The sequence below is a fragment of the Aquarana catesbeiana genome, linkage group LG10 (genome assembly GCF_042186555.1).
Source record: "Aquarana catesbeiana isolate 2022-GZ linkage group LG10, ASM4218655v1, whole genome shotgun sequence".
Classification (NCBI taxonomy): Eukaryota; Metazoa; Chordata; class Amphibia; order Anura; family Ranidae; genus Aquarana; species Aquarana catesbeiana.
Genome location: NC_133333.1, coordinates 238,065,100 through 238,089,638, shown reverse-complemented (window position 1 = coordinate 238,089,638; position 24,539 = coordinate 238,065,100). Strand labels below are relative to the sequence as shown.

At 41.8% G+C, this 24,539-nt stretch overlaps 1 protein-coding gene across 2 annotated transcripts in view; it reads right to left on the bottom strand.

Annotated features, from left to right (window-relative positions):
- CDON (cell adhesion associated, oncogene regulated) overlaps positions 1–24,539 on the bottom strand; it is a 220,078-nt gene that overhangs the window by 44,054 nt on the left and 151,485 nt on the right. For both annotated transcript variants that reach the window (XM_073603479.1, XM_073603480.1), the window contains 2 exons: positions 5,657–5,789; positions 1,494–1,763 (listed from right to left, as the gene is read on the bottom strand). In XM_073603479.1, the coding sequence (XP_073459580.1) occupies positions 1,494–1,763; positions 5,657–5,726 (340 nt within the window). In that variant the 5' untranslated portion in view covers positions 5,727–5,789. The remainder of the gene's footprint in view (positions 1–1,493; positions 1,764–5,656; positions 5,790–24,539) is intronic.

Here is a 24,539-nt window from a genome sequence, read left to right as displayed (position 1 = left end):
GGCCTAGCTATGTATTATAGCTATACATGTGAAAGATCAGCTTAAATTGAACCTGTGCTTAACTCATGGAGGACAAAGCAACACATTTACTTTAATGGGGGCCCCACCAGCTGAACATACACTCCCATTAACAACCCATCAAATAGGGATGAGGTAAGGCATGTTTGGATCCTAGTCCAAATCCACCTCAGCCTGTCAGGAAGTTGTCACTTTCCTGAGCCAATCGTAAGCAGCTGAGGCAATCCCCACATTACAGCTGCATACAAATCCCTTGACAAAGTATGGCTGCAGGGTGGGGAATTCCCCACAAAGGATTGGCTCAGTACAGTTGAAGGCTCCCTGGTATGCTCACTCAGGTGAGTTCAGTCTAGAATCTGAGCAGGCGTGAGCTCATCCCTACTAACAAAAATAAGGAAGGTATAAGCGAATCTGCTTGTATGTTCAGATCAACTAATTTGCATATTAGCAGACTTGTCAGCTTGAGAAACAAAACTGCTAATAGGTTGTATTCATGGAGATTCGATTTGAAGTTGCCCCCAGCAATCAAATTGCTCAATTACATCCTGCAGACACTTAAAAGAATGACAGAATATTTTGCTTGTGTTGTGCAGGGAAATTAGAATAAAGATAATACAGAAATGGAATGTTTAATAAACACTCTAGTTGGGCATATCTAGTCCACAACTTAAAGTGACATTAAATTCTGGTTAAAAAATAAATTCATTATTCAAGTATGTATTCCCAAGTACGTTCTATTGTTCACAGTCTACTCCAAATTCCCTTTTTTGCTGCTGTGGTCCAACTTACCGTTGGAGGGTGGCTACCTTCATTCCCCATGGTCCTATTGTACGTAGCCACCCTCTCTTGCTCACTACGGAGATAAGACTGCTTGTTTTTATCCACCAATACCAAAAATGGGACATAATTCCCTCACTGAAACAAATGAAGGGGCAGAATTCCTCCCAATGTAACCAACGATGGGGCACAATGCCTCCTAATGACAATAACAATGGGGCCCAATGACACAAAATTGGAGCACAATTCCCCCTACTGACATCAAAGATGGAGCATGGTTTATTCCCACTGACATCGGGACCTTTTATACTCCCAGTGGCCACAGTCTGGCCCTATTAAGTCTGAAGGACATTAAACTGGCCCTTTGTTTAGAAAGTTTGGAGACCCCTGGACTATGGGATTTGTAGTATGCATAGAGCAACGCACACAACCACATCTATCGTGCACTGCTCATTCCAAACAGAAGAAGTAAAAAGCGAAAAAGGAGAAGTTTGGGAGCGGACGGAAGACAATATATGAAGCAAAAAAAAAAACCACAATATAAAACGATTTCATGAAAAATAGTTTACAGGGCCATTAGGTAGAGAGTGTGTATGGATTGTTTTTGGAGAAGGATATTGTTTTGTGTCACTTTAATTCAGGTAATTTCCTCTTCAACAAAAATAACAATTAGGTGCCAAGTTTTCAGGAATACTTACATGCCACAGACACGTTGGCAGGGGTACTGATAATAGAGCCTCTGCTGGTGTTGATCATGCACTGATAACGGCCAGCATGGTGCAGACCCAGAGACAAAATGGTCAGGTTACCAGGCTGAATGTCCACATCCGGTGTTCTATCCAATAGTCTTCCGTTAAATAACCAAGAAATATGGGACCATGGCCGTTCAGCAGGACACGATAATGTGACCTGTACTCCAGGTTTCTGGACTGTGGAATTGAGCTCTGACAAGAAGTAAGGAGTCACATCTGATTTAAAAAAAAAAAAAAAAAAAGAAGAAGAAAGAAATAATCATAAATTACATGAGAACCAAGGGTCTAATCTGACACATGAAGTGCAAACCTAAGATTTTTAAGAAATTAAACTATAAAGGATGGCTGAATTCTGGTTGTTGGAATGATATGAAACTTAACTGGATAGAAGGTATAAAGTAACATTAGAGGAAAGGGTTTTCAGTGGTAGGCTATGAAGAGAAAGACTAGAAATCGTAGGAGAAACACGGGAATGGGAATAAATATTACAAAAAGATATCTTGGCGGTATGATATGAAGATGGAGATTACTGGGGTGAGGGGCACGAGTGAGGAGTGATATTAGGAGTAAAGTGTCACCATGGAATGAGATAAAAGATGAAGATTAGTTGGATGAGAGAAAAGTGAAGAGTGATACAAAGGGGTAATGCATCAACAGGGAATGAGATAAAGAGGGAATTAGATGGAAAATGGACATGAGTGCAGAGTGATGCTAAGAGTAAGGTATCTCAATGGACTTGTATGGAAATGGAGATTAGTAAGATGAAGGACATGAGTAGGAATGTATTACAAGAAAGGTATGTCGATAGACTGATGGAGATTCGGATGAAGAGCAGGAGTAAGGCATTTTCTGGAAATATGTGATGATAGAGATTATATGGGTGAGGGGCATGATTAAAGACTATTAAATGTTTAAAGTAGTAGTAGAGTTTTTGTAGGAATCATATGAAGAAGGAGATTATGCGAGTGAGGGCATGAGTGAAGAGTGATATAAGAAGTAGGGTATTTGCTGGAATGATGTGAAGATTGAGATTATATATTTTATGGGTGAAGGGAATTATTGAAGAGTGATGAATACAAAAGTAGAGTATTTGTTTGAATGATACAAAAATATGGAGAGTAAACAAATATAGATGACACTCAGGGCCAACATCCATAATGTATGGATTAGAAAAAAAAAAAAAAAAAAAATAAGAAATTGGACTATATAGGCCAAACATGGATAGTAAAGATCATATGTAAAATAATGAAATTTTATTATACATCAATTATTTAAAAAGAGAAACATACATCATGTATGCACCCTATTAAAAATCAGTAATAGGATTGTGCTTATGAATAAAATAAACCATATGAATTCATAAAACAATTATTGTTGGTATACTTCATGCCATTTCATGATCAATACTGATTATTAGTCCTCATGTGTCGACGTGTTTCGCCAGAGTGTCTTCATCAGGATGCATGAAAACATCACTATATGTTACAGGCATCCTAATGAAGCAACTCTGGTGAAATGCGTTGAAACATGAGGACTAATAAATTAGTATTGTAACTCATGAAGTATACCAATAATTATTGTTGCATGAATTTATATGGTTTATTCTATCCACAGGCAGAATCATATTACTGGTTTTTAACTATTAAGGTGCATATATGATGTAGGTTTTGCTTTTTAAATATGATGTATAATAAAATTTCATGATTTTGCATATGGTCTTTACTCTCCATGGTTGGCCTATATTGTCCGAATTTTCTTTTTTCAAAACAAAAACTATGGAGAGTACTTGGATGAGGGGAAAAATTGAAGAGTGGCAGAAGTAAGGCGTTTACTGGAATGTTGTGAAGTGGTTTATTATATTTGTAATGGGGCATGATTGAAGAGTGGAGGCATTTCTGGAATGAAGAAAAAAGATGGAGATTAATTGAGAGAAGGGCATGATTGAAGAGAGATAAGAAGTAGGGTATTTGCTGCAATGACATGAAGATTGGGATTACGGTATATGGGTGAAGGGCATGACCCAAGAGTGATTAAAAAGAATTAGGGAATCTGTTGGAATTATACAAAAAAAAAAATTGAGGATTATATTAGGTGTTGTAAGTGACGAGTGATATAAGAAGTAGGGTATTTGCTAGAATGATGTAAAGATGGAAATTATTTGGGTGAGGGGAATGATTAAAAAGTGATAAATACGTTGTAAAGTATTTGCTGGAATAATGTGAAGATGTTAATGGTATGTGTAAAGATGAAGAGTGTTCGGAGTAGTGGGGAATTTGTTGGAATGATACAAAAAAAAAATAAAGGTTATTTGGGTGAAGGATATAAGTGACCAGTCATAAGAAGTAGGGCATTTGCTGGAAGGATGTGAAGATGGAAATTATATGGGTGAGGGCATGATTGAAGAGTGATACAAGTAGTAGGAAATCTGTTGGAATGATACAAAAAAAAAAAAATGAAGGTTATTTGGGTGAGGAGTGCAAGTGTCAAGTGATATAAAAAAGAGTATTTGTTGGAATGCTGTGAAGATGGAGACTATTTGGGTGAGGGGTTTACATGAAGAGTGATAGAAGAAATAGGGTATTTGTTGCAATGATGTGAAGATGGAGGTTATATGGGGGGCTTGATTGAGGAACGATATAAGAAGGGAATTTGCTGGAATAATGCAGAGATTCTATGGTTGAGAGACATGAGTGAAGAGGGAGATTAGGTGTAAGCTTTCTTGATGGAATGAGGAGGAGGATATGGAAAGGACCATTGAAAAGCAATATTAAAAAATAACTGTTGAGAATTTCTGAGGTTAGCTGAATGAGAGCCAGCTGCTCAAAAGTAATATTAGGAGTAAGGTGTACTTGTGAAATGAAGACACAGGTTGGATGGAAGAAGAATATTAAAAAGATAAAAATGGCAAAAGAGCAAGGCGTATATGGATGGAAAAAAAAAAAAAAAGCTTGGCAGGTTATGTAGCCACTAACACTAAACTATAAATGGAGACCGGTGTTTCATCGGATTAGGCGACCTGTCAGATTTTGTAAGGGAAGTGACGTTCTGTCGCCGCCATCTTGGTACACCCAGCACTCGTCCACAGTAAGGATACAGTGAGAAGGCGGTAAGCGGACATCTTATTACACCAACCCAAGTCTTGCATTTCACACTTATTTTTTAACAGTAAACTCAGCTTATATATATGAAATTCAGCATTTCGAAATCCGTCAGACTATTCTGATGTTGATTTTTCAAAGCAGCGGTGTTCTGTCAGATTCGAAAACCTGTGAAATCAGCAGGCTTGCCGCCGCTTTCAAAAATTCAACATCAAAACAGTCAGATGTATTTTTAAATACTGTATTTCACTATATAAGCTCAGTTTACTGTTAAAAATAAGTGTGGATTGACTTTACCATACCACAAATCTTTGACAATCAAGTATTATTGCCGTGGTAGCTTGAATGCAGAGTTTTATACCATATGTTTCCTTATAGTAGTAATGGCTCATGGCCTGACCTCGCAGACTTTTCCACTCTTCCTTCTCTACTTCCTCGCTCTCCTTTTTCCTTCCCTGTAATTTTTCTTATGACTTTCATTATGATTTTGTAGCACTCATTTTGTTTTTTTGGTTTTTTGTTTTCAATTTTTCCACATAACAGTCTCTTTGATATTGTCAAGATAATAATAATGACTATTACTTTTATATTAATACACAATACCTTGAATCGCCTTAAGTATTATCAACAATATCTTTATTTGTTAATTAGAATATTTATGTAAACGTAATTGAGCTTCTTCTCCAAGACTGTATTATTACTATAATATGTTATTAGTGCAATGTTACTTCCTTACTGAACTCTATAATAAAATATTTTGACAAGAAAAAATAAGTGTGAAATGCATGACTCCGGTGGGTGTAACAAGATGTCCGCTTGCTGCCTTCTCACTGTATCCTTACTGTGGACGAGTGCGGGGTGTAGTAACATGGCGGCAACGGAACGTCACTTCCGTTACAAAATCTGACAGGTCGCCTAATCGGAAACACCGGCTACTTAAGAAAGGAAGAAAAAAAAAAAATGTTTTCCCCTCTAGGAGCACAATATAAACAAGACCATCAAGATTCATACCTGCATCTCCACATGTGCACAGCAACAGAAGCGAGAAACAAAGTAGTGGATGCCACGGCCCAGGATGCATAGCGCTGTGTCACACCGATGAACAGTGCAAATGTCCGGGAGAAAAGGAGGAATCCGACAGTGTCTGGAAAGAGAGGCGACAAAAATACGATTTTAAAATGTGAGAGCCAAGGTAATAAACGTATTTGGCAGTCAAATATGAGATAATCAATGGCTTTGCTACATGGATTCTGGATGTCAATGCAAAGTAATTTTTTTGGAGCATCTTCTAATATGTAATGCAGTAAGTAATTTCACAAAGGACACCATTATACAAAAGAAAAAAAAAAAATAAAAAAAAAAAAAAAAAAAAAATGTATATATGTATGTATATATATATATTTTATCTGGATTCCTTTTAACAGTATGTATAGGCAAATAATGTACTGTACACTGGTTACTGTAACACCCCAATGAATTCTCAATGAATCACTGCTGATGAAGAATGCTGGTGCTTTTCTGACCATCATATACAGAAAGCACACTGTACCTGCAATATACATAACTCAATAATGTACACAAAAGAATGTATACAATACATACAGTACAACAGTGTATAATCCTCGGTAAGAAATCAGTATGGCACATGAGACACAAATCACTGAATCTTCCTCCAACAGGTAAATGCTATGTATTAGATGGGATATAATTACTGGATCAGCTGTAGATGGCAGTATAGTTATAGATTTGTAAGTTTTAGTAAGAATGGAGTGTAGTATACTTGATGTAACATTATTGAATCATGGCAAGGCAACAGTATAGTACACTAGGTAAAAATGAATGACTCCAGGGCAGACAGCAGTTTAGTACACTAAGTACAGGTTAATGAATGGCTTGAAGGCAGCAATGCAATGTAGTGTACTAGATATACACAACTGAATAGAGAGAAACCAGTGATGGAATCAGACACGAGCAGATATACATTACGGGAAATATAAGCAGCAGCATAGTACACTAGATCTACATTATGGAATCACAGACAGGCAGCAGAAACATGGTCACTGGTGAATAATGGGCAAATAGGACTCTAGTTTAGAAGATGCCTTAGACGGACGACAGCAGATCATGAACAGGCACCAATGTAATCTACAAGATTTGCATTGCTGAATCCTGGACAGGCAGCAGTGTCTACTCTAGATAAACACTGCTTTACCACAGCTCTGGAAGGTTTACCCCCCCCCCCCCCCCTTCATGACCAGGCCATTTTTTTTGTTCGATACAGCACTGCTTTACTTTTACTGAAAATTGTGCACGACACTGTACACAAATAAAATTGATGTATTTTTTTCCCACAAATAGAGCTTTCTTTTGGTGTTATTTGATCACATCTGCAGTTTTAATTTTTTGCGCTATAAAACAAAACAAAACAAAACAAAAAAAAAAAAAACAAAAAAACACAACATTTACTTTCTGCTATAAAACATAATTAAAAAAAAAAAAAAAAAAAAAAAGAAGTAGTATCTCAACAAGCGTATATTGATTGGTTTATGCAAAAGTTAGGGTCTACAAAACTATGGGATATTTTTATGGAATTGTTATTTATTTTTACTAGTAATGGCGGCGATCAGCGACTTATAGCAGGACTGTAATATTGTGGCAGGCAAAAATCGGACACAAAGTAACTTTTGATACTTTTTTGGGGACCAGTGACACCAATACAGTAATTAGTTCTAAAAAATATGCACCGTCACTGTACGAATGACATTGGCTGGGAAGGGGTTAACATCAGGGGCGATCAAAGGGTTAAATGTGTTCCTAGGGAGTGCTTTGTAAACTGTGTGGGATCTGCTTTAAACTGTGGGAAGACAGAGAACCGTGTTCCTGCTTAGCAGAAACACAGGATCTCTGTCTCCTCTACTAACTGAACGGCGATCTGCCTTGTTTACATAGGAAGACCGCCGTTCTGCCTCTGTCGGGAACAATCAGTGGGTCACGGCAGACATTGGGTTTAATCACAGTGGGAGCAGGTCTCCTGCATGGAGGAGTTGCCGCTTGCAGTAAAATGTATGTGGGGCAGTCGGCAAGAGGTTAATCCTGGACAGGCAGCAGTGTCTAGATCAGGGGTCTTAAACTGGCGGCCCTCCAGCTGTTGCAAAACTACAAGTCCCATGAGGCATTGCAAGGCTGACCGCTACAAGCATGACTCCCACAGACAAAAGGCATGATGGGACTTGTAGTTTTGCAACAGCTGGAGGGATGCCAGTTTGAGACCCCTGGTCTAGATATACACTGCTTAAAGCCTGGTACACAGGATGAGATTATCAGACGAATGATCATTCATTTTTTTTTTCTTGTTTGCATGCTAGTATCCATATCGAAAATGAAGAGGTTATTAAAGTTACGAAATTCTCAGACAGAATGAAAATTTGCAAGTGATGTAATATGCTGTATTGTATTTTCGGACGAAAACTGAAAGGATTAAAAATAATAAAATAAAAAAAATTATATAATATCGTACGACCTTGTATTGTATGAAAAAAAAAAAAATGCCACACTTGTTCATAATCAGATAATGTCGCACCACCTATCCTGATCGGCTCTCGAAAGCTGTGTACTGATGATCAGATTATCGTACGATCGATTCGAAAGCGGCATTTTTTGTACGACTTTCTGATCGTATGTATGAGCCTTAATCCTGGACAGGCAGCAGTGTCTAGATATGCATTGCTGAATCCTGGAAAGGCCAAATGATGGACAGGCAAGCAGTAAAGTACACTAGATATACATTACCGAAATCGGGATTATCAGCAGTGTGCCTCTGAAGCAAGTGTACAAAGCCCTTTACTCCCCTCTGGGCCCTGTAGTTCAGTATTACTTTAAATGGAGCATACCTTGGATCAGGGGTACCTATAGGCAAAGAATACCATACCCACGGTTAGTCTAACCCCAAGTGTTCCTCTAAAACCTAAGCCACTAAGACCCCATGATTAGATTTTCTGCAGATTTTTGTCTTCAGATTTTCCAAAACCATGTAGTGCAAGGGCCTGCCTGATTGCATACAAATTGAAACTCGTTTGACCTCATATTATATGGTTTGGGTAAACCTGAAGACAAAAATCTGCAGAAAATCTAATAGTGTGTATGGGGTCTTACACAGTTCACCTTCCCTCCTGGCCCTGTACAGGGCACTGGGAAGCCCTGACTCAACCATATAGTTGGAGGCATGGATAGCAGCACACAGCTCTTGCTGGGTCTTTATTGTCTAGCATTCATAGGGAAGAGCAGCTGGCAGGAGGCAGCGGCAGCTGCTGGGAGCTCACTGGGTTTATTTTACATTCTCTCGGTTCAAGAGCAGCAGAAGTCCACAGAGTGCGCAGAGCAAAACAAACAGGGGACCCGTTAACACGGAGCACTTCACCAGAGAGCAACACACAGGGCTGCTGTGCCAAACTTCTCCCACAGATATTTATTTAAAGAAGACCCTAGCGCCCACATAATACACAGGAACCTTCTCAATTACGTGCCGCCGGGGCACTCCTATACATCTTCAGTGTCTACTCGGGTCAGTCAACCTAAAATACAAGCTTCCTTCTATAAAGAGCGACTAATAACATGCACAAATATTTATGTGAACGCTATGAAGCCCACACGTAACTGGAGACACTTGTGGGGCTGACCCCGTAAATATGGAGCAAGAGCCAAGCTACCGCCCACAGCCACCAGGTTCCACTTTCAAATGCAACAAACAATATTCGGGGGGAATTCAAAAAAAATTCCAGCAACATTTTTACTATTGGATTGTACCTTTAAAATGGCCTGCGTAAGATTGAAAAAAAAAACCTGATGCTTATTTCTGTAGCGACAGATTCAGGCAGTTCTTAATAGCACAACTTTTACAAAAGTAGTGCTATTACTGCACCAAATTCCAAAACAAAAAAAAACTCCAGTTTGTAGAATAACAAAACTGAAGTTAGTTAAGACCAACTCTAAACTGGCATACAGAGATGGGCAGAGTGCCTGTCTCTGTACTTGAGGAAAGAAAAGGATCCTGGACGGCCGCACACCATAGAAGGCATCTTCATTGATATGAAGAAGTAAAATCCAAATGCACTTTGTCACTTCATGTACAGGGAATAACAGGAAAAATAGTTAACGCGTTTCACGCCCTATTATGGCGCTTATTCATAGCTGTCTCTGTACACTGTAGCCAAAGGGGAACGTTTGCCACTGCTACAGCCTTCCCTTGAACTGCACACTCCCAGTACAAGGACCAAGCTGCATACAACGGCTCTCGGGCCTGAGCTAAAGATCAGTAGCCAGTGGGACCAGCTTCTGATCAGGTGACCATTGTGATAGTGGTCACATGATTGCTTATCCTTTCAGTGTTCACAACTAGGATGCCGGGGTGGGCAGAAAGGAGTTAATATATCAGGCCCACCAAACTCCCCCCAACAAGGTCCAGCAAATTCTTCTCAGTGCCATATATAACAGATTTCTCCATCCAAGCTAACCAGCTCGGATGGACGAAACCTCTTGCTGGGCTATTATATTCTGACTGGATGTAACCACTGTTTGGCAGAAGAAATGTCCAGCAGGAAAATTGTCTTGTCAAATGGAGCTGGGTTGTTAGGGCCACTCGCTGAGTGAATTCCGGCTGGTTCATCGGTGTAAAAGGAAATTTGTACGTTCTGTATAGAATTGTATTCTAATTTTGTATGCATTGCTTACTGCCCTCACTGTGCACATGGCACTAATAAGGTTTTCATTACATGTTTGCATTCTTTCGAGTCCTGATTAGAATTAGCCTGCCTATGTTACGCCCCTTGTTACCATAAACGTACAATTGTAATATTATTGTGATATCTACGTAAACATGTGTATAAAAACCTTCAATTGCGTCAAAATAAAGCAGAACAGTTATATGGAAAGATGCAGAGTGTATCTTTTGTGTCTGTTCCCTACTGCAGTAGTTATTAATTTGGAACCATTAATCAATAGGAGGATTTGTAATTCTATACAGCTGGTCAGGATAGCATACCTCTGCACCACCCAGTTGGTGACACTTATTTCTGGATTCAGCAATTGAGCATCCTGTGTCACCTCCAGCTTGTTTTTTGGACAGTGAAGCAGCATAATCCCCAGGGAGAGGATCCAGGATGTAGTAGTTAAAGGACAAAGGAAAAGTGGTAGTAGTGATTGCGTTTGCTGCGCAGTGTGCCAGAGCTGTATAAATCACAAGACTGGCATGATCAGAATTACTAACACTGGCAGGGAAAACAGTAAACACTTTTATTCTTATTTAATTGACTTATTACAGGTATTTATACAGAACCAACAATTTACAAATTATGAAGTGCTTTACAAATATATTGTACATTCACTCATGGAGCTTACAATCTAAAATGTACCCCACTCACCCTCATACATACACATACTAGGGGCAATTTAGACAGGAGCCAATTAACTTTCCAGCATTTCTTTGGATTACAGGAGGAAACCAACGTGAACACAGAGAGAACATGCAAACTTTATGCAGGTAGTACAGTGGAACCTCGGATTACGAGCATAATTTGTTCCAGGAGTATGCTCGTAATCCAAAGTACACGCATATCAAAGCGAGTTTTCCCATTGAAGTCAATGGAAACGAAAATAATTTGTTCCGCATTGACATCAATGGGATGCAATACCGCATGTGGCCAGAGGCGGGGGGCGCCAGAGAGCCTCGGAAAGGCCCGAGGACCCGTCGGCGGACCTCGGCAAACCTCGGAAAGACTTCCTACCCGAGATTTGCCAAGGTCAGCCGTGCTGTACTCGGTCCTTTCCGTGTATTTCAGAATGCGACGTTCGGCTCTGTTCGGCTCCGGCGCCCCCCCACCTGCAGTACCGCTTTTGGCCTGAATCCTGCTCGCTTTGCGAGACACTCGCAAACCGAGTTACGATTTCTAAAAATACAGTGCTCGTATTGCGAAACGCTCGTTAACCGCATTACTCGCAATCTGAGGTTCCACTGTATCTGGTTGAGATATGAACCCCAGTGCCGCAAGGCAGAAGTGATAACCACTTAGGCTTCAGGTACACAAGACGTTTTTACAACCTCTCCTGAAGGATTTAACTTGACAGATAGTAACCCACGTTAAAAACGTCCGTTTTGCCGCGGTTAGCCAATGTACAGGATTTATAGGGTGCCAACAGTTTGCGCAGCACTTTAAAACATGAGGGCAAACAGTACAGTTACAATACAATTCAATACAGGAGGAATCAGAGGGCCCTGCTCATTGGAGCTTACAATCTACCATGTACTTGCATAAAAATGTCCCCTTTGTATTTCTTCCTTTGTGTAAAATCCCCAGAGTTCCTGCCAGTCCCTTTGCTTTCGTATTTAAAACTGGCCACACTAGGCATGAGAGCACAGCGTGGTCAGTTCTCTAGCTGTGCTGAGAACAGCCTGCTCTCCTTCAATGTACAGACTTGTGCTGACAGGTGTCCCCCCCCCCCCCCCCCCCCCAAGCTACTGGTAAGACCATTGTCCTGCGGTTTCTCCTCCCCCAGCTCTCCAAGATCCCTATGCAGCTGAGAACAGAGGGTATGTGATCACTTATAACAAAAAAAGGGTGTAATATTATATAAAACTCATGGATTACTGGAACCATGTCCTGTGGTCTGATGAGACGAAGATAAACTTATTTGGTTCAGATGGTGTCAAGCGTGTGTGGCGGCAACCAGGTGAGGAGTACAAAGACAAATGTGTCTTGCCTACAGTCAAGCATGGTGGTGGGAGTGTCATGGTCTGGGGCTGCATGAGTGCTGCCGGCACTGGGGAGCTACAGTTCATTGAGAGAACCATGAATGCCCACATGTACTGTGACATACTGAAGCAGAGCATGATCCACTCACTTCAGAGACTGGGCCGCAGGGCAGTATTTCAACATAACTACCCCAAACACACCTCCAAGATGACCACTGCCTTGCTAAAGAAGTTGAGGGTAAGGGTGATGGACTGGCCAAGCATGTCTCCAGACCTGAACCCTATTGAGCATCTGTGGGACATCCTCAAATGGAAGGTGGAGGAGCGCAAGGTCTCTAACATCCACCAGCTCCGTGATGTCGTCATGGAGGAGTGGAAGAGGACTCCAGTGGCAACCTGAAGCTCTGGTGAACTCCATGCCCAAGAGGTCTTAAGGCAGTGCTGGAAAATAATAGTGGCCACACAAAATATTGACACTTTGGGCCCAATTTGGACATTTTCACTTAGGGGTGTACTCAATTTTGTTGCCAGCGGTTTAGATATTAATGGCTGTGTGTTGAGTTATTTTGAGGGAACAGCAAATTTACACTGTTATACAAGCTGTACACTCACTACTTTACATTGTAGCAAAGTGTCATTTCTTCAGTGTTGTCTTCAGTGTTGAAAAGATAGAATAAAATATTTACAAAAAATGTGAGGGGTGTACTCACGTTTGTGAGATACTGTATGTGAGCTTTTATTTTGACGTGACACAAACCCGTCTTCCGATGATGAGCTTGTGCCTCATTGAAATAAAATTTCGAGAGAGAGAGAGATCGAGAGAGAGATCGAGAGAGAGATCGAGAGATCGAGAGATCGAGAGAGAGAGAGATCGAGAGAGAGAGAGATCGAGAGAGAGAGAGAGATCGAGAGAGAGAGAGAGATCGAGAGAGAGAGAGAGATCGAGAGAGAGAGAGATCGAGAGAGAGAGAGAGATCGAGAGAGAGAGAGAGATCGAGAGAGAGAGAGAGAGATATCGAGAGAGATCGAGAGAGATCGAGAGAGAGATCGAGAGAGAGATCGAGAGAGAGAGATCGAGATCGAGAGAGAGAGATCGAGAGAGAGATCGAGAGAGAGATCGAGAGAGAGAGAGATATCGAGAGAGAGAGATCGAGAGAGAGAGATCGAGAGAGAGAGATCGAGAGAGAGAGATCGAGAGAGAGAGATCGAGAGAGAGAGATCGAGAGAGAGAGATCGAGAGAGAGATCGAGAGAGAGAGATCGAGAGAGAGAGATCGAGAGAGAGAGATCGAGAGAGAGAGATCGAGAGAGAGATCGAGAGAGAGATCGAGAGAGAGATCGAGAGAGAGAGATCGAGAGATGACCGCGCTCCAGCCAGTGGCCTTGCATAGTCAGATGATGTCATCGGTCTGCTGCAGGCAGGGGCATTTCCTCAGTCTCCCCTCCCCCAGCGTTTAGACTGCAACACTGTAACTTAGTAGCAAGTCAGAAGGTGAGAGGCGGCTGCAGGGGCAGATCTATGTCAGATATTTGTGAACACAGCCAAGAACTGCACAAGCACAAGGATTTACAGGATTGTGTCAACTCTAAGCTGACCTCTCAGCAAAGGACATAGACGGTGACCCTGGATGATTCCTGAACAACAATGGTATCATTTTTCTGGAGAGAAATGCAAATGAAGGCCATAGGCGTGCGCCCAGGCACACCCTAATCACCCCATGCGCATTAGGGTTATCGCTCTGTGTAGCAGCAGGAACATGGTAAAGATCTCCCTCTTACCGGCTCTGCCATAAGAAAAGTGTTTATGCTCTTCTCTTTCACTGTGCCGGCAGGGAGATCAATGTGCCGGGGTCATATATATGTAGGCACATACACAGGCATGTGTGTTTGAGCTCAAGGGTGCACACCCTAATGCAATAGGCTGCGCACGCCTATGATGAAGGCATTGTCAGAGAGAGTACCGTGATCTCTATAGGAGGTAATGAATATCTGGAATAGCTACATGGAAGAACATATCTTATACTAGGTATCAGCAGGGACTTAGAAGTCTGGAGCAGTTCACATAAAGTAACAGTTAGGATCCAACGCGTGTCACATCAGACACAGAGTACAGGAGGGGTGCAACCAAACGTCTTGGTTCTCATCCATTAAATTCAGCCCCACACCTGTCACCGGGTACTGCCTTTGTCTATATGGCAGGAGCTGATGCTGGCCCATCTCCCACCGAGTTACCTTTGAGAAGGTAGTGGAGCTGACAGGTTTCCTACAGAGAGGATAAACTGACACATTCCTATGGCTGGGGGCTCCTTGGTGATTAAGAAAAAAGCTTTTATACCGGCTCTTCCCCATGCTTTTCTCTTGGCTGTGTTTCCAAGTCGATTCCAAAAGTATCCCACAGAGCCCTCATCGCTCCTCTCAGTGTCCATTTTTTTTTTTTGTCAAATACCAATGTATGAGCAAAAGGCTCAGGCCTCGAACCCTCTGTCCAGGATTCCAAAGCAAGCAGCTGCACATTACGCTAAAATATTCAACAGTGTCTTGTGACCAACTGAAATGACTTATTAACAAATGTCATTCTTCTCTCACGCCAATTCCAATCGGGCCGTAGTAGTGGCCTACAAAACTGGAGCGCAAACATAAGACGGCGCGGCCATTATTTTAAGATTGAAGACCCATTCTAGGCAGAGGAGTTCATGAAATAGCTGCACGTCTCTTCCTGGCCAATGGGAAGCATGGCGATACATAGCAGCTCCAGAAAGTACTTCAAAGCACGTGGACAGTGCTATCCACTCCACCAATGTACAGAGGTCACCATGTTCAGGGCTGGTATACGTCCCATGGGCTCAGGCTCTCAGCAAGGCCATAAGGAGCACACATGGAAGGACATGTGCCTAAAGTCCAACTCTGGGGGTGGGTTGAGGATTAACAGATTAGCACCCCTTACTTTTAGTACTGGTATTCTTTAAATTTGGACCCCCAGCAACTATGCTTTACACATACCTGTCTCCATGAAGAGGCACCTTCATAGGACCTCCAAGCCTCCAGTCTGGACACTGCTCATGCAGAAGCATCTCCTTTCTTTCAGGTGGAGAGGCCATCCACAGCTGGAACCTATAATGGGCTGTGTCTGGCCAAGAACTTTCCCGTGGATCTCCGCGGAACTTAAACAAGTATATGTAAGACTGGGGAGGACGGGGGGGTGGAAATTTTGCTGTTACTCAGACAAATACTGTTAAAATATCAAATACAAACAATTTCACCTGCCTATGTAGTCTTACCATAGCCAGATTTGTTACCTCTTTTTCCACTTAGAAAAGTTTAGAAGTACAGCTAAAGCTACTAGGACAAAATTTCAGCTCTGGGTGGCTCCGTCCAACCCATCCAGCTCAGCAAATTTTGACTGGGAAATTGAAAAGAGCAGGTGGATAATTGTTGGCCAGACAGTGACCGCATCCAATCAGATGTGTTCACTGTCCGGATATTCAGTTGAGATTCCTCCATCCATGATGTTTAGCATGTATGGAAGAATCTATAAGATTGAAGGGGGGCTGAGCAAGAGAAAACTATGCAAGTATGGCTAGCTTAGTTACCCATTCCCAGACTAATTGGATAATTAAGATGGAACAGCTCAATAAATAGGGATTTACTCTGATGCAAAACCTGTAAGCATGTTCCAATAATTGGAGATCAATATACAGTAGATTACATTTTTTCTTGGGTTTAAAACCATTTTAAATGAAAAAAACGTTTCTTTTTTTTTACCAGAGTTTTTCAAGTATATACTTTTTTTGCTGCTGTGACTTCCTGTTAGAGGGTGGCTACCTTCATTCTCCATGGTCCTACTGTATGTAGGAAATGTAGCTGCTCTCTTGCTCACTCCCGAGATGGACTACAGACTAGTTCCTAGTAAACACGGGCTGAATGTCAGGAGACATTGGCCTGTTCAATAAAAAACGGACATCGGTTGGCCAGCTTTTGTTGGACAATCATGCTGGAAAACCAGAAGCGACCGGCTCTCAATCAACGCACTCAGCCATTGGATCAGAGAGTTCTGGCAGGGGGACATCCCCCTGTCCGAACACAACAGCTCAGTGGGGGAAATAGCCCCGGAGCGGTCAGTTAACTATTAGTAGGTACTAGGCTTAAGGGATCTGTAGTGTGCATAGAGCAGTGCACATGACCACAACTAACGTGCACTGCTCATTTAACTGTTTCTCGTCCGTCATTGTAGAATGACAGTCGGGCGTGACCTATCATGTTCTAGGACGCCATATGACGTCCTCTCATTCTTGTCACAGGGACACGCAGTGCGTGTCCCTGTGCGTCCCCTGGACACATCGCATCACCGATTGCGGTAAAGAGCCGATGATGTAGGCTCTTTACCATGTGATCAGCTGTGTCCAATCACAGCTGATCACATATAAACAAATAAACAAATGTCCTTTAGCACTATCAGTGTCTGAGGAAAGGAAAGCCAGTAACTGGCTTTCCTGTGGTGACAGGGGCATTTACACTGATAATCAGGGCACTAATCAGTGCCCATCAGTGCTGTATATAAGTGCAGCCTGTAAGTGCCCATCAGTGCAGTCTCATCAGTGAAGAAAAAAAAAATAAATAAATAAATAAAATACTTATTTGCAAAATTTTACAACAGAAACAAAAAAAGGGGTTGTTCTAAATTTTCTGTTTTTCATTTGTTTAGCAAGAAAAAAAAAAAAAAAAAAAAATGCCACAACCAGTGGTGATTAAGTACCACCAAAAGAAAGCTTGATCTGTCTAAGAAAAAAAAAAAAGGAAAAAAAAAGAAAAATATATGTTATATGGGCACAATATTGCATGACCGCGCAATCGTCATTTAAAGTGCGACAGCACTGAAAGCTGGCCTGGGCAGGAAGGGGGTACAAGTGCCTGGTATTTAAGTGGTTAGAACAAAACAGAAGTGAGGAGGAAAATAGAGACATGCGGGAGCTCACCAAGGATGTTACAAGGAGGCAGCAAGCAACAATTTCATGAAAAATAGATTACAGGTCCATTAAAGTAGTGGATGTATATGGATTAATTTTGAAGAATAAAAGGATATTGGTTAGTCTCACTTTGAATGCAAAGTCAAAAAAAAAAAAAAAAAAAAAAAAAAAAAAAAAGGGAAAACAAATGTACTAAAGACTGCACAAAAAAAAAAGCTGCAAGTCTAACGGCATATATCATTTTTACAGACATTTTCGCCAGTAAAAGCTCTGAAGATTTTGATTATTGTTTGGAGTTTCCATACGATTTATGAGCCAGATCAGAAAGCAGCTGCTGATCTTAGGGAGCCCTCCAGCCACCTATAACACGTACGATATGAAGCGTAGCTGACAGTTGCTTTTCCACATCGTTCTGCCGCGAGCACACCAAAAGAAGAAGAAAAAAAAAAAAAAAAAAAACACAACAAAAAGGAAAGAAATATTTGCTGTGACTGGATACGGCCAAACATAACATTTGTGTTTGAAAACCCCCAAAAAAGGCCCGGTTTAAAACTACTGTCCAAACGCGCACGGCAAATGAAAAACAGATGAAGGCTGGGAAGCATGTGAGCGGTGCGAAGCAAAATGTTTGTTTATGAACAGAAAAGAAAACTGGTTTGCAGCGAGCTTAACCAACAAAGCTGAGTTCCCATCTGTGGCTACCAGACCGTGACTCGCAGAGCGCAAAAAAGCGATCTTTGCAGCCTGTTCTGCCCTCCACGCTCAAATCTGCATTTTAGCTGCGAAAATAAACAGAACAAAATACACATTGGGAAGGGAGAGTGGCTCATCGGAATGTTATGAGCTCAATTCACAGAGATCGTTTAGCAAATAGCGATGTATATATAGCTTGGCTTCATCAGGCTACTGTGAAAACAGGAGGATACCCCCGTTTCGTCAAGACGGAAGTCCTGGAGGCCTTGCTTTAGTGGTCATGGTAGTTCCACCAGTGGCAGAAGAACAAAGTTCATAGACCACCAGTGGCACAAGAACAAAGTTCATAGACCACCAGTGGCACAAGAACAAAGTTCATAGACCACCAGTGGCACAAGAACAAAGTTCATAGACCACCAGTGGCACAAGAACAAAGTTCATAGACCACCAGTGGCACAAGAACAAAGTTCATAGACCACCAGTGGCACAAGAACAAAGTTCATAGACCACCAGTGGCACAAGAACAAAGTTCATAGACCACCAGTGGCACAAGAACAAAGTTCATAGACCACCAGTGGCAGAAGAACAAAGTTCATAGACCACCAGTGGCAGAAGAACAAAGTTCATAGACCACCAGTGGCAGAAGAACAAAGTTCATAGACCACCAGTGGCAGAAGAACAAAGTTCATAGACCACCAGTGGCAGAAGAACAAAGTTCATAGACCACCAGCCGTTTATGAAAAACTATAATATGTACAAATTGTAAGAGGATTATTAAAAGAGAAGTATGGCCAAACTTCTCATTAGGGTCACAGGAGTGCACTTATTTGAGCTCTCCTGTGACCCAGAATCAGCTGACGTCACAGAGACTTGAGGGATCCAGGCAATAAAGTAGGGATCCACCCAGATTCTTGACTGGCAGCTGGCTCAGACTCACTGTGCACCACTGGGAGACAGAGCCAGCCGCTTCCATCCCCTCCACAGTCAGGGGCTCCAGTGCGCCCTGAAAGGGCAGAGCACAGAGCTCAGTTCTCGAGTCTGCTCTGAGCACAGAGCGATCAGCGGTCACGTGACTACTTAGTTCTCGGGCCTAGAGCTGGAAGGGGCAGCTTGCAAAATCCGACTGATGCTGCAGCAGGTAGGTAAGCATGTGTGTTTTTTATTTTCCAAACTTCCCCTTTAATAGAATGCATATATGCATTACTTATTTGACAAAGCCACAGGCGAAGGAAATGGTGCAAGCCTCCAAGAGTCCCCATTTAACCACTTAAGCCCCGGACCATTTGGCTGGCCAAAGACCAGAGCACTTTTTGCGATTCGGCACTGCGTCGATTTAACTGACAATTGCGCGGTCGTGCGACGTGGCACCCAAACAAAATTGACGTCTTTTTTTCCCCACAAATAGAGCTTTCTTTTGGTGGTATTTGATCACCTCTGCAGTTTTTATTTTTTGCGATATAAACAAAAAAAGAGCGACAATTTTGAAAAAGAAAAGCAATATATTTTACTTTTGCTATAATAAATAGCCCCCCAAAAAAATATATAAAAAAACTTTTTTTTCCTCAGTTAAGGCCGATACGTATTCTTCTAGATATTTTTGGTTAAAAAAAGAAATAATTAAATCGCAATAAGCGTATATTGATTGGTTTGCGCAAAAGTTATAGCGTCTACAAAATAGGGGATAGTTTTAATGACATTTTTATTAATTTTTTTTTTTTTTTACACTAGTAATGGCAGCGATCAGCGATTTTTATCGTGACTGCGACATTATGGCGAACACATCGGACAATTTTGACATATTTTTGGGACGATTGGCATTAATACAGAGTTCAATCCCAAAAAATTGCATTGAATACTGTAAAAATGTCACTGGCAGTGAAGGGGTTAACCATTAGGTGGCGCTGTAGGGGTAAAGTGTGTCCTAGGGAGTGATTCTAACTGTGGGGGGGAGGGGCTGTGTATGACACATCACTGATCACCGCTCCCGATTACAGGGAGCTGTGATCAGTGACAGTGTCACTAGGCAGAACAGGGAAATGCTTGTTTACATTAGCATACCTCCGTTCTTCCTCACCGTGAGACGATCGCGGGTATCCTCGCAGACATCTAGTCCGCGGGACCCGCGATCACACTCACGGAGATCCCGGTGGGCGCGCGCCCGCAAGCCGTCTCTTAAAGGGCAACGTACAGGTACGTTAATCTGCCTGTGTGTGCGCCATTCTGCCGCATATCTGCGTGAGGCGGTCGGAAAGCAGTTAACGATAAACCCCTCGAATGTAAAGCAGGTCTAGCCATAACTACTTAAAGCGGTATTAAACCCAAAACCAAAATTGTATATATTGCAACTTAGATGTGGTGTCTGCATTATTTTTTTTATTTATTTTTTTTTAGGCTTTTCCCCCCCGTGTTTTCACCTGGTAATCTGGCCAGTAAGACACTTTGCGTATTAGAGCGCCCCCGCTCTGGATGAAGGAGCACAGGGGCACCTTTGGACAGCTGGACTGTCAGTCTGGGAAGCAGGTAGTGTTAGATGGACTAGAAAATTTAGATAAACTAACAAATTGAAGCCACGCTCCAGCTCACACTGCAGTTACAGAAACTTTTTTTTCTTTTGGGATAAAGATTTTACATGAATAAATAAAAACAGATAAATTGTAAGCAACCCTGCCAGTGGTGAATGGTTTGTCTCGCCCCCTAACTGCTTGTGCTGCTGAAAACCAAACCATAACCTCAAATCACCAAAAATATATTCACACCTATATCTGGTGCAACCTGCATTTGAACCCATAAATCTTGTTGGTTTGCATATTTGAGGTGAGAGATGAGCAAATCGATTTCCATGTAGCAAATCCATAAAAACGTACTCAAAGAAAATTGCAATTTTCTGGTTCTCTTGAATGCAATGCCTGATTCATGGAGGATCACGTCATTGATTAAAGTTGATGTAAACCTTAACCGAATGACATTTATTTCGCTATAGTGTTGTGTGGATCTTATTTTCACCCTCTTTTTATTCCATTGTTCAATCTTGGAGCTCTTGATCCCTTGCAGCCTCTTCAGGTCTACATTGCCCTCCTGATTGTGATAACAGTGGACCATGCCTGTGTAATGTATGCTAAAAAAGGACACGTGTGGGAAGCCTGTGTGACAATGCAGAGAGCGCTGTCACCCTATAACAGGAAGTGACTATTATATGGACCTTTATGGCAGGATCACCAAAAAAAAAAAAAAAAAAAAAAAAAAAAAAAAAAAAACACACAGTAAACTGGCCCTTGGTTTAGAAAGTTTGGAGAACCCTGATCTAAAACCCTGAAGCCTATCATGTTGGCCGTGGTATTTCATGGCCCCTAGTAATGGCTGAACTGAACATGTATATTTATGTGGCATGTATGCGGGGGGGAGGTGGAGAAACCTAGGAAGGGGACCGGAGAAGAAGGGGTAACGTGCACCCCCCCCCCCCCCCCCGACTTCACAATGCACAGTCTCTTAGTGGGATGGATTAGCAAAAACTGATATACTCTGTAGTGTACGTATACACAGAGAAGTGTATCCAATGGAACCAATCTCTGCTGGAAGGCTTCCTCTGTCTTTAAGTTCAGTGTCAGGACCTCCATATGCTTAATGTCGTTGATTTTAACAAACCACTATGCTAAGGTCAAAGATTCTAGTCTGCACCATATGGGTGGGGCAGCCCCAATCCTCCTCTTCTTGGGTCCCCCAATGGCACTCCTGCCCTACCCCCTCCCCCAACTCCTGCCCCTATAGCAAGCCGCTAGCCATGGGGGCACTCAATCATACTCGCTCCCGAGCCGGCTCTGTGTCTCCCACCCCCGATTCCTCCTTACTGGCTGTGATTGACAGCAGCAGGAGTCCCACCGGTGTGTCTGAGCCAATGAGGCGAGAGAGACCCAAGAAAGCCTCGGCTCTCGTGCACATCATTTGATCAAGATTGGACTCATGTAAGTATAAGGAGGGTCTGCGGGGGGAGGGAAGCTGCTTAAAAAAAAGGCTTTAACTTAATGCAGAGAATGCATTAAAGTGGTAGTAAACTCTGTGCTACACACTTGTATCTACAGGTAAGCTTATAATAAGGCCTACTTGTAGGTACTGTAGGTAAACTTGCAGTTTAGGAGATGTTCAGAGTGCATTAAGCCGATGACATCACTGGCGCATGCGTTCTGAAGGTCCGACTTACAGTGCCAGACCTTCAGTGCCCGCGCCGGAAACGACGGCTCCCAAGCGCCACTCATGTAGACGGAGGCTGCGAACTCGGAAGGAAGACCGGGGAAAGATGTCAGCCCTCTAAGCGGTGGCATCGTGGAGCTGGAGGGCTTCATTCTAAGGTAAGTATTATACTGTGCTAGTATGCGATGCATACTAGCACATTATGACATTGCCTTGCAGGGAATTTAATTTTATTTTTTTGAATCACCTGCGGTTTACAACATACTCTAATAACTTTTATAGCATGTCTCCGGTCTCTAGGTAGGCCAAATGTGAATTGTAGCAGCAGGAATCTTCTTGTTCACTATAATGATAGGTTGCTGGCAGCCACAGATATTTGCGCCTGTCTGTACAGCCAGCGATTACCTGAAGTGATTACTGCTGGATGCACACAAAGTACGTGACTGCAGGTAAATCGGAAGATTTCTGCCACTACAATTTACACTGGCCTAAAATCACAAGTATGACTGTAGCCCAATCTTTGACCATCTGTAGTATCTGACAGCTTTCTCTAGCTTTACATGCACCAAATATTATGTGCCCTTTGGTAATATCAGGGGACCCACATCAAGAAATGTGACCACCACTGGTCTGAATCAGTGTTTCAAATCATTTTTAGTTGTGGCTTTTATAAAACGTACAACCCCGATTCCAAAAAAGTTGTGTAAAATCTACATAAAAACAGAATGCAATGATTAGCAGATCTCATAAACCCATATTTTATTCACAATAGGAAATAGAAAACATGTCAAAATGTTTAAAAATGAGAAAATGTACCATAAAAAAAAAAGGCAATTTTGAAATTGATGGCAGCAACAAAAAAGTTGCGACAGGGCAACAAAAAGATGGCAAAGCACTCCCCCAATTCCAAAAATGTTGGGACAGGGCCATGTTTTTTTTTTTTAACAACACTCTGTAAGCATCAGGGAACTGAGGAGACCAGTTGCTGGAGTTTTGGGAGAGGAAGTTGCCCCATTCTTGCCCGATATTGGATTCTAACTGCTCAACAGTCCTGGGTATTCTTGTCTTATTTTTCATTTCAAAATGCACCAAAATAATTTTCAATTGGGGAAAGGTCTGGACTGCAGGCAGGCCAGTTAAGCACCCGGACACTTCCACTATGAAGACATGCTGTTGTCATAGATACGGTATATAGTTTAGCATTGTCCTGCTGAAATATTCAAGGCCTTCCATGAAAAAGACGTCAAATGGATGGGAGCATATGCTGCTTTATAACCTGGATATATAGATATAGATATATATATATATAGATATATATATATATATATATCTATATATATATATATATATCTTTCAGCATTGATGGTGCTTTTCCAGATGTGGAAGCTGTCCCATTCCATACACACAAATGTATCCCCATACCATCAGTACATCATACAGGCTTCTGAATGGAGCACTGATAACAAGCCTTTAGTCCGGAGGTTACGGCACCTCTGCTTGCCAAAAAGAATGTCAAATTTTGATTCGTCTGACCAGAAAACAGTTTTCCACTTTGCAACAGACCATTTTAAATGAGCTTTGGCCCAGAGAAGACGACACCATTTCTGGATCTGGATCATGTTCAGATATGGCTCCTTCTTTGCATGATAGAGCTTTACCTTGTATTTTTGGATGGCACGGTGTTCACAGGCAGTGATTTCTGGAAGTATTCCTGAGCCCATGCAGTGGTGTCCATCACAGAATCATGCCTGTTTTTAATGCAGTGCCATCCAGTGGCCTGACGATCACCGACATCCAATATTGTGTTTTCTCAGAATCTTTAGATATTATATACTGTAGATGATGATGATATACTTAAAGTCTTTGCAATTTTACATCGAGGAACATTATTCCGTTTAACAAATTTTAGACGCAGCCTTTTACAGATTGGTGAACCTCTGCCGATCATTACTTCTGAGACACTGACTCTCCGAGATGCTCTTTTTATACCGAATCATGTTACTGACCTGTTGCCAATTAACCCAATTAGTCGAAAAATGTTCTTCCAGCTCTTCCTTGTTAGTACCACTTTCTTTGAGACGGATTGCTGCCATCAATTTCAAAATTACCTCTCTTTTTTTTAAATGATACAATTTTCTATAAATAGAACATGGGTTTATGAGATTTGCAAATCATCGCATTCTGGTTTTATGTACATTTTGCATAGTTGGTAAGGTTGAATAGAGACATTAGTCCATCCAGTTTTACAGTGTGGGACAACTTCACATCAGAAGCCCTCCTTCACATCAGAACCCCCATCACAGCAGAAT